General features: G+C 39.7%; 1 protein-coding gene and 3 non-coding genes across 4 annotated transcripts; all 4 read left to right on the forward strand.

The window, feature by feature from the left end:
- Positions 1-11,816: 11,816 nt before the first annotated feature.
- On the forward strand, positions 11,817-14,599 carry RPS12 (ribosomal protein S12). Its single transcript, XM_010591235.3, has 6 exons — positions 11,817-11,892; positions 12,002-12,053; positions 12,241-12,357; positions 13,429-13,531; positions 14,015-14,116; positions 14,514-14,599. Exons 2-6 carry the CDS (start codon positions 12,040-12,042, stop codon positions 14,574-14,576), a joined length of 399 nt encoding a protein of 132 aa, XP_010589537.1. The 5' UTR covers positions 11,817-11,892; positions 12,002-12,039; the 3' UTR covers positions 14,577-14,599.
- Positions 12,582-12,654, forward strand: LOC111750453 (small nucleolar RNA SNORD101). Its single transcript, XR_002785583.1, has one exon. It is a non-coding gene; the product is annotated as a small nucleolar RNA SNORD101 (small nucleolar RNA).
- On the forward strand, positions 13,866-13,941 carry LOC111750458 (small nucleolar RNA SNORD100). The gene has a single exon (XR_002785588.1). It is a non-coding gene; the product is annotated as a small nucleolar RNA SNORD100 (small nucleolar RNA).
- LOC111750457 (small nucleolar RNA SNORA33) lies at positions 14,284-14,413 on the forward strand. Its single transcript, XR_002785587.1, has one exon. It is a non-coding gene; the product is annotated as a small nucleolar RNA SNORA33 (small nucleolar RNA).
- Positions 14,600-15,075: the final 476 nt, after the last annotated feature.

Consider the following 15,075-nt stretch of genomic DNA (forward strand, 5'->3'; position numbering starts at 1 on the left):
CTTTCACTTTATTGCACCAGCTAGGATGACCAGGTAAGATGTTGAATAGAAGTGGTGAGAGTGGAAATCCTCACTTTGTGCCCAATATTAGGGCTCCCGCTATTCAGTATTCAGTCTTCCTCTATTAAGTATACTCTTAGCTGTAGATTTTTCATATGTGCCCTATATCAGATTGAGGAAGTTCCTTTCTATTCCCAATGTGTTGAGAAATCATAATATGAATTGATATTGAATTTTATCAAAAAGTTCTTCTAAATTTATGGTAAATGGTTTTTCTTCTTTATTCTGCTAGTATGATGAATTACATTGATCAGTAAATACAACCTTGCACTCGAGATAAACTCAACTTGGTCAAATGTATTATCATTTTTACATATTGCTAGACAATTTATTTGCGCCCATTCCAAAGAAAGGTGATTCAACAGAACGCGGATGTCATCAAACAATATCATTAATATCACACACAAGTAAAATTTCACTGAATATCATTTAAAAATGCTTGCAGCAGTACATTGACAGGGAACCGCCAGAAATTCAAGCCAGATTAAGAAGAGGATGTGGAACAAGGGATATTACTGCTGATGTCAGATGGATCTTGGATGAAAGCAGAGAATACCAGAAAGATATTTAGCTGTTTTTTATTGACTATGCAAAGGTATTTGACTGTGTGGATCATAACAAATTATGGATACCATTGCAAAGAATGGGAATGCCAGAACACGTAATTGTGCTGATAGAGAACCCGTACATAGACTAAGAGGCAGTCATTCGAGCAGAACAAGGGGATACCGTGTGGTTTAAAATCAGGAAAGGTTGTATCAGGGTTGTATCCTTTCACCATACTTATTCAATTTGTATGCTGAGCAAATAATCTGAGAAACTGGTCTATATGAAGAATGGGGTATCAGGATTGGAGAAAGACTCATTAACAATCTGTGATATGCAGATAACACAACCCTGCTTGCTGAAAGTGAAGACGACCTGAAGTGCGTACCGAAGACCAAAGACTACATAGCCTGCAGTACAGATTACACCTCAAAATAAAGGAAACAAAAATCCTCACATCTGGACCAATAAGCAACATCATGAAAAAAAGGAGATAAGATTTGTTACCCGAATAAGGTTCTTGTCTCTCACTGGTCAAGAATGAGCAGGTAAGGCACGTAGTTTTCTACACGAGCAAAGCTTTATTGAAAAGGCTTGCAAGTGGAGACGAGGAGGGCCTAGAGCAACTCATACCCTCATCTCACAGAACAAAAGACAGGCCAGACTTTTTAAAAAAGTTCTTGGGCGGGAAAAAATTCATGTTTATTCACAGACACAGGCAGGGATATGTTAACTAAGGTGCGTACGCAGCAGCTTTCCAAGATGGCTCCTGTTCTGGAGGCCTCTGGGATTCGTAGCAGGACTTATTATGGTGTGTCGCACCTGCGCAGTCTCCCCTTTCCCAGGTTCGATTTCCCGGCTGGGGCTGTAGCCCCTCACTGCCCCGGTGGAAGGTCACGCAGCGGTCACAGGTGGATGTTCTGTGCGTGTCCCTGGGCCTGGTTTTCTCTAGCTGCTTCTGAAAGGCAACTTCAAAGAAGTTTGCAGCCTGTTTTTGGATACCCTGCCCCACTGTTCTGGGGAATGGCTTTGTTTTTGTGCTGTGGCCCATTTCTTGTTACTTTGTTTGCAGATTTGGGGGCCCCTCTGTTCTCTGTCTTACTAAGTCTCTAGGTTCTCCACTCAACCCCCTATTACCTCCCTGATATTATGGTCTATTTCTCTTTTTCTTGCTTCTCCTCTAACCACATCAGTCTCTTTGCTATTTCTCAAACAGGCACCCTCTGATCTCAGGGTCTTTGCTCCCTGTCTTAGACTGAAGTTCTCAAGGATTTCATTTTACTTGGATCCACAATCAACGCCCATGGAAGCAACAGTCAAGGAATCAAACGACACATCGCATTGGGCAAATCTGCTGCAAAAGGCATTTTCAAAGTGTTAAAAAGCAAAGATAACACTTTAAGGACTAAGGTGTGCCTGACCCAAGCCATGGTATTTTCAATTGCCTCATATGCATGTGAAAGTTGGGACGATGAATAAGGAAGACCAAAGAAAAATTGATGTCTTTAAATTATGGTGTTGCCAAAGAATATTGAATATACCATGGACTGTGTCATGGGTTGTATTATGTCCCCCCAAAAATGCATATATCAGTTTTGGGGGGCCATAATTCCTGGTATTGTGTGATTGTCCATCATTTTATCATCTGATGTGATTTTCCTATATGTTGTAAATCCTGCCTCTATCATGTTAAGGAGGGGGAATAAGCAGCAGTTGTGTTAGTGAGGCAGGACTCAATCTACAAGATTGGATTGTGTCTTGAAGTAATCTCTTCTGAGGTATAAAAGAGAGAAGTGAGCAGAGGCAAGAGGACCTCATACCACCAAGAAAGCAGTGCAGGGAGGAGAGTGCGTCCTTTGGACCCAGGGTCCCTGTGCAGAGAAGCTCCTAGTCCGGCGAAGACTGATGAGCAGGGCAACAGAGACAGAATGTCTTCCCCTGGTGCTGACACCCCGAATTTGGACTTTTAGCCTACTTTACTGTGAGGAAATAAACTTCTCTTTGTTAACGCCACCCACTTGTGGTATTTCTGTTATAGCAGCACTAGATAACTAAGACAGATTGCCAAAAGAAAGAACAAATCTGTCTTGGAAGAAGTACCGCCAGAATGCTCCTTGCAAGTGAGGATGGCAAGACTTGGTCTCACATACTTTGGACATGTTATCAGGAGGGATCAGTTCCTGGAGACGGACATCATGCTTGATAAACTAGTGAAAAACAGTAAAACTCTCAACAAGATGGATTGACACAGTGGCTGCAACAATGGGCTCAAGCATAACTGAGATTGTGAGTATGGCGCAGAACTGGGCATTGTTTCATTCTGTCATATGTAGGGTTGGTATGAGTTGGAACCAACTGAATAGCACCTAATAATGTCAATTAATTTTGTCAATTTTTGAAGCTTTGTGTGTATATACATACATGTTTATAATTGTCATGTCTTCCAAATGAATTTACTTATTTATCCTTGGGAAATGCTTCTCACTAGTAACACTCTTGAAGTACGCTTTATCTGATACTAACACAGTCAATCCCACCTTTTTATGCATGGTGTATCTTTCCCATCCTTTTAACTCTCAAACTATCTGTGTCTTTGTATTTCATTAACACCTTTTTTTCTCCTTAATTTTTTTTTGGCGGGGGGGAGAAGCATATGTTTTCAGTACTGGAATGCATGCTTACCAATTGAGTGTGTTTGAATTTTTGTTTGGTAATATGGATTTTGAGAAATATAATCTGGTAATACAAGCCACCAATGAGGTGAGTGGCACTTTGACACAACCAATCTATGGTATGACAATATACCAATAAGAGCTATATAGATAATTAACTGAGGGCACCTTTCCATTAAGTTACATTGGGAACCTCTGATTTTCCTAATATGACCGAGAAAACCCAAAATAAACCCATCAGAGCTCCCTAACTAGGAAAGCCATAATTATGCTTGCAAGCCTTATCTCACAGAAATAGGAAAAAAAGGCAAAAGTTTATAAAATTAACACATCCAGGAAGCATCACCTAAAAGAATGCTCACCCTACTCAACATAAGGCTCCAACTCTGGTCTGCTGAGCTTTACGCATTTTAGAACGGACCCACCTTGATGCTAAATGCAGAATAACCTCTTACTCTTCTGAGATCCGGAGTCATCAAATGTGGCTGGTATAACGAAAATGTTAAAATTCCTCTACTGTTGAAAGCATATAGTTGGGTATTGCTTTAAAACAACAAAAAAAACATTCTGCCAGGCTCTGCCTTTTAATTTGAGCAGTTAGTCTATTTACATTTAAGTTAAGTATTGCTGTGGCTCTACTCTGGAACACCTGTGGTCACAATGAGTCGAACCGACTTGATGGCAACAGGTTTTTTTTTTTTTTTAATCAATGTGGTTAAGTTTAAGTCTATCATTTTATTATTTGTCTTATATTTTCTCCATCTGTTTCTTATTCATTTGTTTCTTCTTTCCCACCTTCTTTTGGTTTAATTGAATGTATTTTTAGAATTCCATTTGAACTTGCCTATTGGTGACACAGTGGTTAAGAGCTGTATGGCTGATAACCAAGAGGTCAGCTGCTCAAATCCTCAGCTGCTCCTTGCAAACCTTATGCAGCAGTTCTACTCTGTCCTATAGGGTCGCCGTGAGTCAGAATCAACCCAAAGTCAACGAGTTTGTTTTTTGTTTTTTTTTGGATTGTCATTTTAGCTGTATCTTTTTGAATTATTTTTAGTGGTTGCATATACAGAGTTAATATTGCAGTACTTCACATAAAATATATGATACTTGCAACCATGTAGGTCCATTTACCCATCCTCCCTCATCCTTTATTTAGTTGTCATGTGTATTATATATGCATATGATATAAAGTCGATAATGCAATGTATAATTTTTGCTTTATACAATCACATGTATTCCTTTAAAATAAGGAGGAAAAACCAGTCTTAAATTTAACCAGATATTCACCATCTCCAGTGCTCTTCAGCCCTTCCAGAACATCTGAGTTTTCCATCTGATTTCATTTCTCTTCAACATGAGTAACTTCCTGTAACATTTCTTGAAGTACAGGTCTTCTGGAGATGAATTATCTTAGTTTCTGTTTATCTCTGAAAGTCTTTATTTTGCCTTCATTTTTGAAGGATATTCTTACTGGATACAGAAATATGGCTAGAGAGTTGTTTCAAAATGTGGTTTTATGTCTTTTTGCCTCTACAGTTTCTCAGTAATACGAGCTGGACTATATGAAGAAGAACGGGGCATCAGGATTGGAGGAAGACTCATTAACAAACTGTGTTATGCAGATGACACAACCTTGCTTGCTGAAAGTGAAGAGGACTTGAAGCACTTACTAATGAAGATCAAAGACCACAGCCTTCAGTATGGATTGCACCTCAACATAAAGAAAACAAAAACCCTCACAACCGGACCAATGAGCAACATGATAAACAGAGAAAAGATTGAAGTTGTCAAGGTTTTCATTTTACTTGGATCCACAATCAATAACCATGGAAGCAGCAGTCAAGAAATCAAAAGACGCATTACATTGGGTAAATCTGCTGCAAAGGACCTTTTTAAAGTGTTGAAGAGCAAAGATGTCACCTTGAAGACTAAGGTGTGCCCAACCCAAGTCATGGTATTTTCAATCACATCATATGCATGTGAAAGCTGGACAATGAATAAGGAAGACCGAAGAAGAATTGACACCTTTGAATTGTGGTGTTGGTGAAGATTATTGAATATACCATGTACTGCCAAAAGAACGAACAAATCTTTCTTGGAGGAAGTACAACCAGAATGCTCTTTAGAAGCAAGGATGGCGAGACTGCGTCTTACATACTTTGGACATGTTGTCAGGAGGGATCAGTCCCTGGAGAAGGACATCATGCTTGGCAGAGTACAGTGTCAGTAGAAAAGAGGAAGACCCTCAATGAGGTGGATTGACACAGTGGCTGCAACAATGAACTCAAACATAACAACAATTGTGAGGATGGTCCAGGACCAGGCAGTGTTTCATTCTGTTGTGCATAGGGTCGCTATGAGTCGGAACTGACTCGACGGGACCTAACAACAACAATAACAGTTTCTCATGAGAAATCAGTGGAATCTTTTATTATTGATTCTCTGTATGTTATGTACTTTTATTTATTTATTTTCCCCTTGACAGCTTTCATAATTTTCTCTTTTCTCTTTGGATCTTGATAGTTCCTTTATGATGTGCCTAGGTTTCTTGTTTTTTCTTTTTAATCCCTTTTGGGGTTTAGTGGGATTTTAAGTCTATAAATTTACGTATTTCACCAAATTTGGAAAGTTTTTGGACATTATTTCTTCAAATATTTTTCTACCCCATTCTCTTGTCTTCTTCTGTCACTCCAAATACGTATATGTTTGACCTATGTACCCTAATGCCATACATGCTTGATCTTTTGATATTGTCCTACAGATCATTGTGGCTCCATTCATTTTTTTGTTTTTGCTTTTCATTCTGTTCTTCATATTAGATAATTTCTGACTGATTTAGCTAAAAGTTCACTAATTTTTTCTTTTATCTCTAATCTGCTGTTAAGCTCTTCCGGTGAATTTTTTATTTTGCATATTTTATTTTTCAGTTCTCAAATTTCTATTTGGCCTTTTTTATAGTTTCTATTTTTCCTAATTGTTTATTTATGATGTGTATATTTCCTTTATATTCTTGAGTAGAATTTAAATAGCTGATTTAAAATTTTGTTTGCCAATTCTAACATCTTGGTCATCTTGTGGTCAGTTTCTATTGACTGCCTTTTCTCTTGAACATATGTCACATTTTTCTGTTTCTTAGGATATGTAGTAAGGTTTGATCATACCAAGGACATTGTGAATGACACATTGTGGAAACTCTGAAGTCTGTTATATTCCTTTGAAGTTACCAGCTGCTCTCCCCCAGTTTATGTCTGCTTTTGGTCACTTTTCAGTGTCTTTAGTTATCGTACTTCCTGAGCCATTGGTAGCTTTCCAATAAATTCCTGTTTTGGTTTTTGTTCACCATAGTGCATTTTTTTTTTTTTTTTAATTTTTATTGTGCTTCAAGTGAAAGTTTACAAATCAAGTCAGTCTTTCACACAAAAACTTATATACACCTTGGTATATACTCCTAGTTGCTTCCCCCCCAATGAGATGGCACACTCCTTCTCTCCACTCTCTATTTTTGTGTCCATTCAGCCAGCTTCTGACCTCCTCTGCCCTCCCATCTCTCCAGACAGGAGCTGCCCACATAGTCTCATGTGTCTACTCGATCTAAGAAGCCCACTCCTCACCAGTATCATTTTCTATCTCATAGTTCAGTCCAGTCCCTCTCTGAAGAGCTGGCTTTGGGAATGGTTCCCATCCTGGGCTAACAGAAGGTCAGGGGACCATGACCTCTGGGGATCATAGTGCATTTTGTTGCATGCAAAGAACTAATTTATACAGTATTATCCAAATTTTCTACAATGAACATGTTTAATTGCCTCAATATAAAAGCAACGATGTCATTTACCAATAAAGAGATCATCTGTAACTTGGAGACAAAGGAGAGAAGCTTACATCAGCTACAGCTCAAGAGTCATGTAGCTGAAGTCAACTGATATCAGAAAACTAATATGGCAGGCAGCATAGAAGTTCAAAATGTAGTAAAACTTAAAATCAGTGTTTCAAAATGACAGTATAAAAAGTTCAGGCTGAAAGAGTACTGAAGAGCATCTCATCCAATACCTTCCTTTATTTTATAGATGAGGTATTTGAAGCCCAGAGACCAGAAGTGTCTTGTCAAAGCCTGGAGTCAAAAAATGTTAGAGCTTGTGTCTAAACCCAGTGGTCCTGGCTTCATTCCAATGATTCTCTGATAAGAATGGCAGTTATCAAACACCTTTTAGAACACCAGGACTCATTTTTCAAAAGAAATGTTATGCAGATAACACAGAGCTATTCTATATGAAGTACCTTGAGGTGTCATACATTTGGGCTCTCCTTGTATCCCAACTAGGGTTTGCTTCACTGACTATTACTCTTTATTTCATTTGTAAATGACCTGTGCTGTTGGTTTGTAATTATTCATAAACCTTAAGTATTATCTTCCTTAGTGTATCTAGTTCCCACAACTTCTGACATAGCCCTATAGTGAGCAGTCTCAGCACCCAAATAGCTCTGGGTAGCACCAGTTAGCAATAAAAAGAAGGGAATGAGGAAACATTCTTAGTAAGACTTAAGAAAACTTAGGTGAGAATTACATAAAACCCTCAAAATATATAAATTATTGAAATGGGCTTCATACTTTGCTATATAATCTAACCCCACTCTCCCCTACAACCTTACTTTTTTTTCTTAATAAACTGGGTTTTCCAATTAAAGGCTTTACGTATAGCTTTATAAGCTACTAAAAGGAGTCCTGGTGGCGCAATGGTTAAGTGCTTAGCTGTTAACGTAAAGATTGGCAGTTTGAATCCACCCAGCAGCTCCATGGGAAAAGGACCTGGTGATCTGCTTCCTTAAAGATTATAGCTAAGAAAACCTATGGGGCAGTTCTTTTCTGCCATATGAGGTCACTATGAGTCAGAATCGACTCGATGCCACCCAACACAACCACCAGCATCTACCAAAAAAATCCATTGCTGTTGCGTTGATTCCAGCTCATAGCAACCCTATAGGACATAGTAGAACTGCCCCATAGGGTTTCCAAGGAGTGATTGGTGGATTTGAACTATCAACCTTTTGATTAGCAGCCAAGCTCTTAGCCACTACGCCACCAGAGCTCCACCACCATCTACAGTCTTTATTAATTTATTTCACTCTTTCTCACTCATCTACATTCTTTTTTTTTTTTTTTTAATTCTCCCAGCACTTACCAACTTCTTTCTCCTTTGATTCTCCCCTTGATATGATGGAATTCTACTCTCTTTGCCTCCCATTCTTCTTTAGCTACAACAAATTTTTCTTCAGTATGTTTAAAAGTATATGCTACATAAGTTAGGGCTACCACTAATATGTTTCTGAGCTGCATCAGGATATTTTTGAGCTTACTCCTATTTCTTAGCTCCCGTTTCATCCACTGTATTTCATGTACACTCCAAAAGGTAGGGACATTTAAAAAAATTTTTTAAATATGAAGTAGTTTTCTGGGACACCCAAAGGCAATAACTCACAATGGATAATTTATGACAGTACTTCTCAACACAGCTTTCCTTTAAGTATGTCATCTACTCAAATGCTTCTTTAATCTTATTTCATTCAGTGACTTCATTCAGTATACATTTGTTTAATGCCTCCAGTATGCAATTCACCATGCTAAGTACTAGATGGTTTAGTATAGAAGAAAAATATTATCCAAGAATATTTCCATATTAATTTCTTTAGAAGATAAATAACTACAGGCACAGTGGTAAGCACTTTAAACGATTTTATTTAATGTTCTCAACAGTCTTATATTATTATCACCATTTTGCAGGCTCAGAAAAGCAGAACTTGCTAAATGCCACAAAGTGAGCAGGAGTTTGAACTCAGTTCAGCTGGGCCCCACCACTCCCAGATAAAACATCTGTAATATGCCCTGGCCCAGCTTCTCTCCAACTCTAGTCTTCCAAGTAAGCTTTTAGCAGTTCTTTTCTATTATTTATTCTGTTCTACATCTCCTTCTTTGACATCTACACTTAGATTTAGAAACTCAAGTTTCTACTGCTCTCTTTTTCTGCAATATTCCCTTTCTTCACGTATGCAACTTTTTACACAGTGAGGTAGAACCTTTCACCTGATTCCAAGGATGAGAAGTGAATAGTCGTTCTTGAATTCTCAGTGTTCTCCCTCCTACATTTGGTCAATAATTTAAATGGCTTAAGGTTAAGAGCATGGACTTCGAAGTCAGACTGGGCTCAAATACCAGCTTAACCAAGGGAAAAAGATGTGGCAATCTGCTTCAGTAAAGATTACAACCTTGGAAACCTTATGGGGCAGTTCTACTTTGTCCAAATGGCTTGGTTTGGAAACCTTTAAACAAAACTAAAAGAATCTGTATTAAGGAATCCTTGAATCACTAGTCTGCTCTTTAACTTCATTTTTGGGGTTAGAACCAGTAATATGATTTCTTTTTTTAAATGTAGCTCCAGTTCTAAGGAGGAAGATTTGCTACTGATAAAAAAGGCATTTATTAAGTTAACAGAATAGATTATGAGTTGTTAGAAGGCAGAAACCAAGTCTGCTTTGGTTGATACTACCTGGCAACAGTGGCATAGGCCAAAATGCACTTAATCATCCCCTCCCCCATAAATACCTTGTTTGGCAACTAATATTATTTTCTCCATTTACATTTCCCAAGGCTTCACTAAGTTCCTTATCCTCCTTACCCCCAACCCCTACAAGAATTTTGGGGGAAAAAATCTAATATACTTAGCATATGGGTTTTGATTTTAGATGACAAGAAATGTGCTTAAATACTATTTACCACACTTTCTTTCAGAAGTACAAATGTGTTAAGGTAACTTCCAAAAAACTGAAGGAGACATCAGTGCCTGTGCCTTATTCTCTCTCCCATTTAGAATACCCTTGCCTGTCCTCCTAGCCTCACCTGTTTGGAAAACTTTCGCTTTTTTTGAGGCCATTTCAAACGTTGCCACTAGCCTAAAGTTCTCTTACCTTTCCACATCGTCCCCATTCCCCACCCTATGTGCCATGTAGTACCTCCCCTGTGGCCTTTAGACACTCTAACCTTTGGATTATCCACAGCAGCAGTGGTATGTTTTCTGATCTTTACAAACCCCGCGGCTTTTTTTTTTTTTTAAAGCAAAACCTCAACAAACATTTGTCTAATTAAGGGAACATTCGGGGATGAGTTATGGATGGAAACAAGCAGGTTCGACACTTTTCAAATAAAATGTTACATTTGGAAGGCTATAAATAAACTATATGAATTATTAAAATTTTACTTTGTCCCTGTCTTGGTCAGCTAACTCCGGTATTTTTATCACATTACTCATTTTTGTTTTCTTCACAGCACTCACGACACTGACATTTTATTCACTGCTGAATCCACAGCGCTAGCGGATATCAAAACAAACAAAAACCCGACTCATAGTAGGACAGAGTAGAACTGCCCCCACAAGGCTGGCTGATAACAAAAATTGCTGACTGGTTTGGCAGCTTGTCAGCAGAGGAAGTTAAAAAAAAAAAAAAAGTAATAAGAGACTGTACTCATTATATTGAGCTGTGTTTCATTAAGTTTGCTTTGAAATTACCGCAAAATTCAAAATGCTGCTTCCGTAAAATGTGAGTTATTTCCAGACCCTATTTCTCTGTCCGGCACATTATAGGTGTTTAATATGCACTTAATGAATTCCAATTTGCGCAAGATCACGAGTTCAGGGCACAATCCAGGAAAGAAAAGAAAAGAAGTCCATTTATAACCAACTATATTTGGGGCCCTGGTGGCACAGTGGTTAAGCGTTTGGCTGCTAACCAAAAGGTCAGCAGTTCCAACCCTCCCAGCCGCTCTGCGGAGATAAGCTCTGGCGATCTGCTTCCTTAAAAATCACGGAAAAGCTCCCTTGCCTAGTAGATCCCGACTCATAGCGACCCTGCACAGCCTAGGAAACCCTATGAGGCAGTTCTAACTCTGTCATATAATGTCGCTATGAGGCGGAACCTACTCCATGGCAGCGAAACAACACAGTTAAAAACGGGAACCACCCGCCTAGCTGGAGGATCCTTCATGAGAAAGCAGTTTGCGATGTACTGAGTACTAAAAATGAGACGGCTTTTACTTCATGACAAAACACACTCAGATTAGGATCGCCCACAGAATAATATATTCACGGACAGTCCATGATTTGGAGGCATTTACAAAGAGAAAGAAGAGCGCGCCGCTCTAGAAAGGTGAAGTCGACAAGAAATTACAACGCGGCAGGGCACTAAACTACTGCGAATCCCAGAAGTCTTACAAGAGCACGCGAACACAGGCGCTCTACCCTTCTCGCGCACCGTAGTATGGCTCTCTGACCTACGTAGGCCCCGCCCCTGGTGTGGGTGGGAAGGGCAATACGAGGCTGTCCGCGTTGTGCCTGTTGAGCGCGCCAATCACTGGCCGCGCAGAGACGGAAAAATCCCAGTACTGTTGCTTCAGAGCCGCCTCAATCCGGAAACAGAAACTCCAGCAGCCCGGCACCGTGAGAGCCACCCTTTTCTTAGGCGGGTGTGCACATGCGCGCAGGGGTCCTGAAAGCCCTTAAATACGGTCATGCGCGCCTGTACTGTCTTTTTCCGTCGCCGCCGAGTTATTCGGAGGCGGAGGCCCGGGGTGAGTGAGGCGTGGAGAGGCGTGATGGAGTCTTTAGGCTGGGGTCGGTGAGGAGTGTTTGGGTTCGTACAGGATTCTTTAATAGTTGACGGTGTTGTCTGTATTTTAGTGCTTTTCAAGATTCGGTTCCACCCGTAACCCACCGCCATGGCCGAGGAAGGGTGAGTCCGGATGCAGGGAAGGCGTGGGCCGCTAGCCCGCGGGGCGGCGAGTACGTGGGGCGGGTCGCCGGGTCTGCAGGGCGACCTGAGCGCACTTGGTCTGTGTCGCGGATTGCTGTGTCTAAGACGTTAGATGGTTAAAGTATTTCCTTGGTGAAAATTCTTAATCGTTTTAACTCCCTTTCAGCATTGCTGCTGGAGGTGTAATGGACGTTAACACCGCTTTACAAGAGGTGCTGAAGACCGCCCTCATCCACGATGGCCTAGCACGTGGAATCCGCGAAGCTGCCAAAGCCTTAGACAAGTATGTTTGTCAGTTTCAGTAATTGGGTTGTTGCAACCGGAACAAAGTTTCAGACAGGAGAAGAAAGCGTGAAGTGTATGGGTTAAGCACAGATGTTTTGAGCGGCATCCGTTCTGCAGGAAACCTAGGAAAAGGTATTAGAATTCAGATTTAACTCGCTGCGGTAAAGTGGGCTTCTGTTTTGAATGGGAGCGAGCACTGGATTCTTAAAGTAAAAAACTACAGTTTGAATGATGACTTGGTGTTGTCGGATACCCCTTCACTCGTTTTATGAGTGAAACATACAGTCTGACAAACCTGTAGTTTTGGGCCCTAGTCAGTAATTAGCTTTAGTCTGGAGGACAGACCATAAAGAAAGTTGTTTACAAAACTGAAGCCAAAATGGAAGTTTTAAGCACCTGTGTAATTTACTAGAGAAAGAAACTCATTAAAACTTAGAGAATTTGTGAACATACTTGGTACGGTTTAGTTCCTTGGCCTGGTTACATTGGCGAAACAACTGCATGCATTTAATTGCTACTTAAGTTTAATTTAAATGTATTTTAAAGATTTCCAAACTAGATAAATATAAGTAATTTCAATTCAGTTTGGTGTAGACTGGCCAGTTGAATCCAGTGGAAACAGCACTCGCCTTGTTGGATGTACACCAGCAGGTCCTTGCACCATTTGTACCTTGGCAATGCTGCACAATGTTAATTCGATGTCTGAGCCAGTAACAGGTAACCATCCTATATTATGTGGTAGTTCATGTTGCACGTAAATAGTGGTTTTGTATATGTAACATTGATCTACAAGGAAAGATAGCATGTTCTTGTTTGGGCCATAAATTTCATACAAATATGAGGTATTTGAGATATTTTGAAAAGTTGATAAGTTAATTTGTCACTAGAATTAAGTATATGCTCTGTAACGAATTAAATCATGATGCAGGTTTTTACACATTTGTGATGTGACCTCTTAGGGGTGTGCTGCTTGTGTTTTGCCAGTGTAGCCAGTACAAAAATAACCTTGTAAAAGCTCAAGAGCGGTGAGTTCAGATCAGATTCTTATAAGGGACGTTGTGCATTTCAGGCGTCAAGCCCATCTTTGTGTGCTTGCGTCCAACTGTGATGAGCCTATGTATGTCAAGTTAGTAGAGGCCCTTTGTGCTGAACACCAAATCAACCTGATCAAGGTAAGTTACCCATCTAATAGTTTTTTAAGAACTATATAAAGATAGGTCCTTTAGCTTAATGAATTTGACCAATTAATGGTTTAGCGTGGAAGGATTATAGGGTGGCTATGAGTCGGAATCGAGTCAACGGCAGTGGGTTTTTTTGGTTTTATGGAAGGATTAATGCTGTTAATATTTTGAAATCTCAAGCTTATTTACGCAGGTCTAAGAAAACAAACTTGGTGTAACGCTAAAACTAGTTGTAAAAGTTTTGTGCCTGCAGAACTAAATGCTAATTGGTTTTCCTGAGAGCTAAAAATGGGATATAGTGCTTTCATAGTTAATCTTGGTGTGTGCTGTACATGATGACAACTGGCTCCCTCTACTGAATCTGGTGAGGAAATTGCCATGTCACCAATTCTGACTACAGCCACTTTGGAGGATTTAGCTATAGTTTGTAGTAGTATTGTTTATTAATACGGTGATGTTTATTTCCCCCAATAGGTTGATGACAACAAGAAACTAGGGGAGTGGGTAGGCCTCTGCAAAATTGACAGAGAGGGAAAACCCCGTAAAGTGGTTGGTTGCAGTTGTGTGGTTGTTAAGGTAAGTGGAAACATGCATGGGACAGGTTAAGGATGTATTGAGTTACCGTGTAAAACCCTGTATTTGATCTAAGTTGTTGATAAGCTGGGCACCTAGAAGGAAAAGACTGGGCTTCTGAACAGGCTAAATAATTGCATTTTAGAAAAGGAAAATAAATCGTATATTAGAAGCCAACCGTTGACTCTGCTTACTTGAATGTGTTTCTGCAGAAATTTAGAAAAAGTTGGCAATAATAAAGCCATGTTACGAGCCTTAGTGATACTTAGGTCATTAAGGTCCCTGAAAATGGCTACAGTTGATTTTGACAATAGAAGACACAGCTTACGTTCTTAAATTGCCGAAAGTAGTGCCAAGGATCTAGAGGTGTTCTAAGAAATCAATGTTTTGTTTTTTTAAGGACTATGGCAAAGAATCACAGGCCAAGGATGTCATCGAAGAATATTTCAAATGCAAGAAATAAGCAAATAAAAAATTTGGCTCTTCGTGGTTTTGTGTTTTATTTGGGACCGTAAAATAGATACCTGTTACTGCAATGAAAAAGACGAGTTCGTTTGACTTTAGGAAACATTCTTAGCATTACTGTGTTTCTGTCCTGTTTTCTAGATGAAAGCTCATTTTTATTCCAGGAAATGACTAGTAAAGACCCCCATGTAAGGGTTGACCTACAATGGGGAATTGAGTTGCAGCTGTAGTTACTTTGGTGTGACCATTCGTTAAGGGTCCTGACTTAAATAAGCCTTGAAACTAGAGAAGTGGGTGTTAAGTTTTACTCATAGCAGGGCAGTGGTATGTATACATAAGAATCCTAATAGCAAGGAGTGGTTATGGCCATTCCTCTTAAGAGGTCATAGCAGTGTCCATAGTTTTCACAGACCCAAAAGTTTTGTACAGAAGCAAGAGATGGTTTTACTTCTGCAAATGTGTCCAGTGATATACCCCAGTCCTGAAGGCCCTTGGCC

The sequence above is a fragment of the Loxodonta africana genome, chromosome 1 (genome assembly GCF_030014295.1).
Source record: "Loxodonta africana isolate mLoxAfr1 chromosome 1, mLoxAfr1.hap2, whole genome shotgun sequence".
Taxonomy (NCBI): Eukaryota; Metazoa; Chordata; class Mammalia; order Proboscidea; family Elephantidae; genus Loxodonta; species Loxodonta africana.

Coding starts and splice junctions, on each gene's coding strand:
- RPS12 (XM_010591235.3), top strand. Junction 13,532..14,014: donor ACCAAATCAACCTGATCAAG/GTAAGTTACCCA, acceptor TTCCCCCAATAG/GTTGATGACAACAAGAAACT. Junction 14,117..14,513: donor GCAGTTGTGTGGTTGTTAAG/GTAAGTGGAAAC, acceptor TGTTTTTTTAAG/GACTATGGCAAAGAATCACA.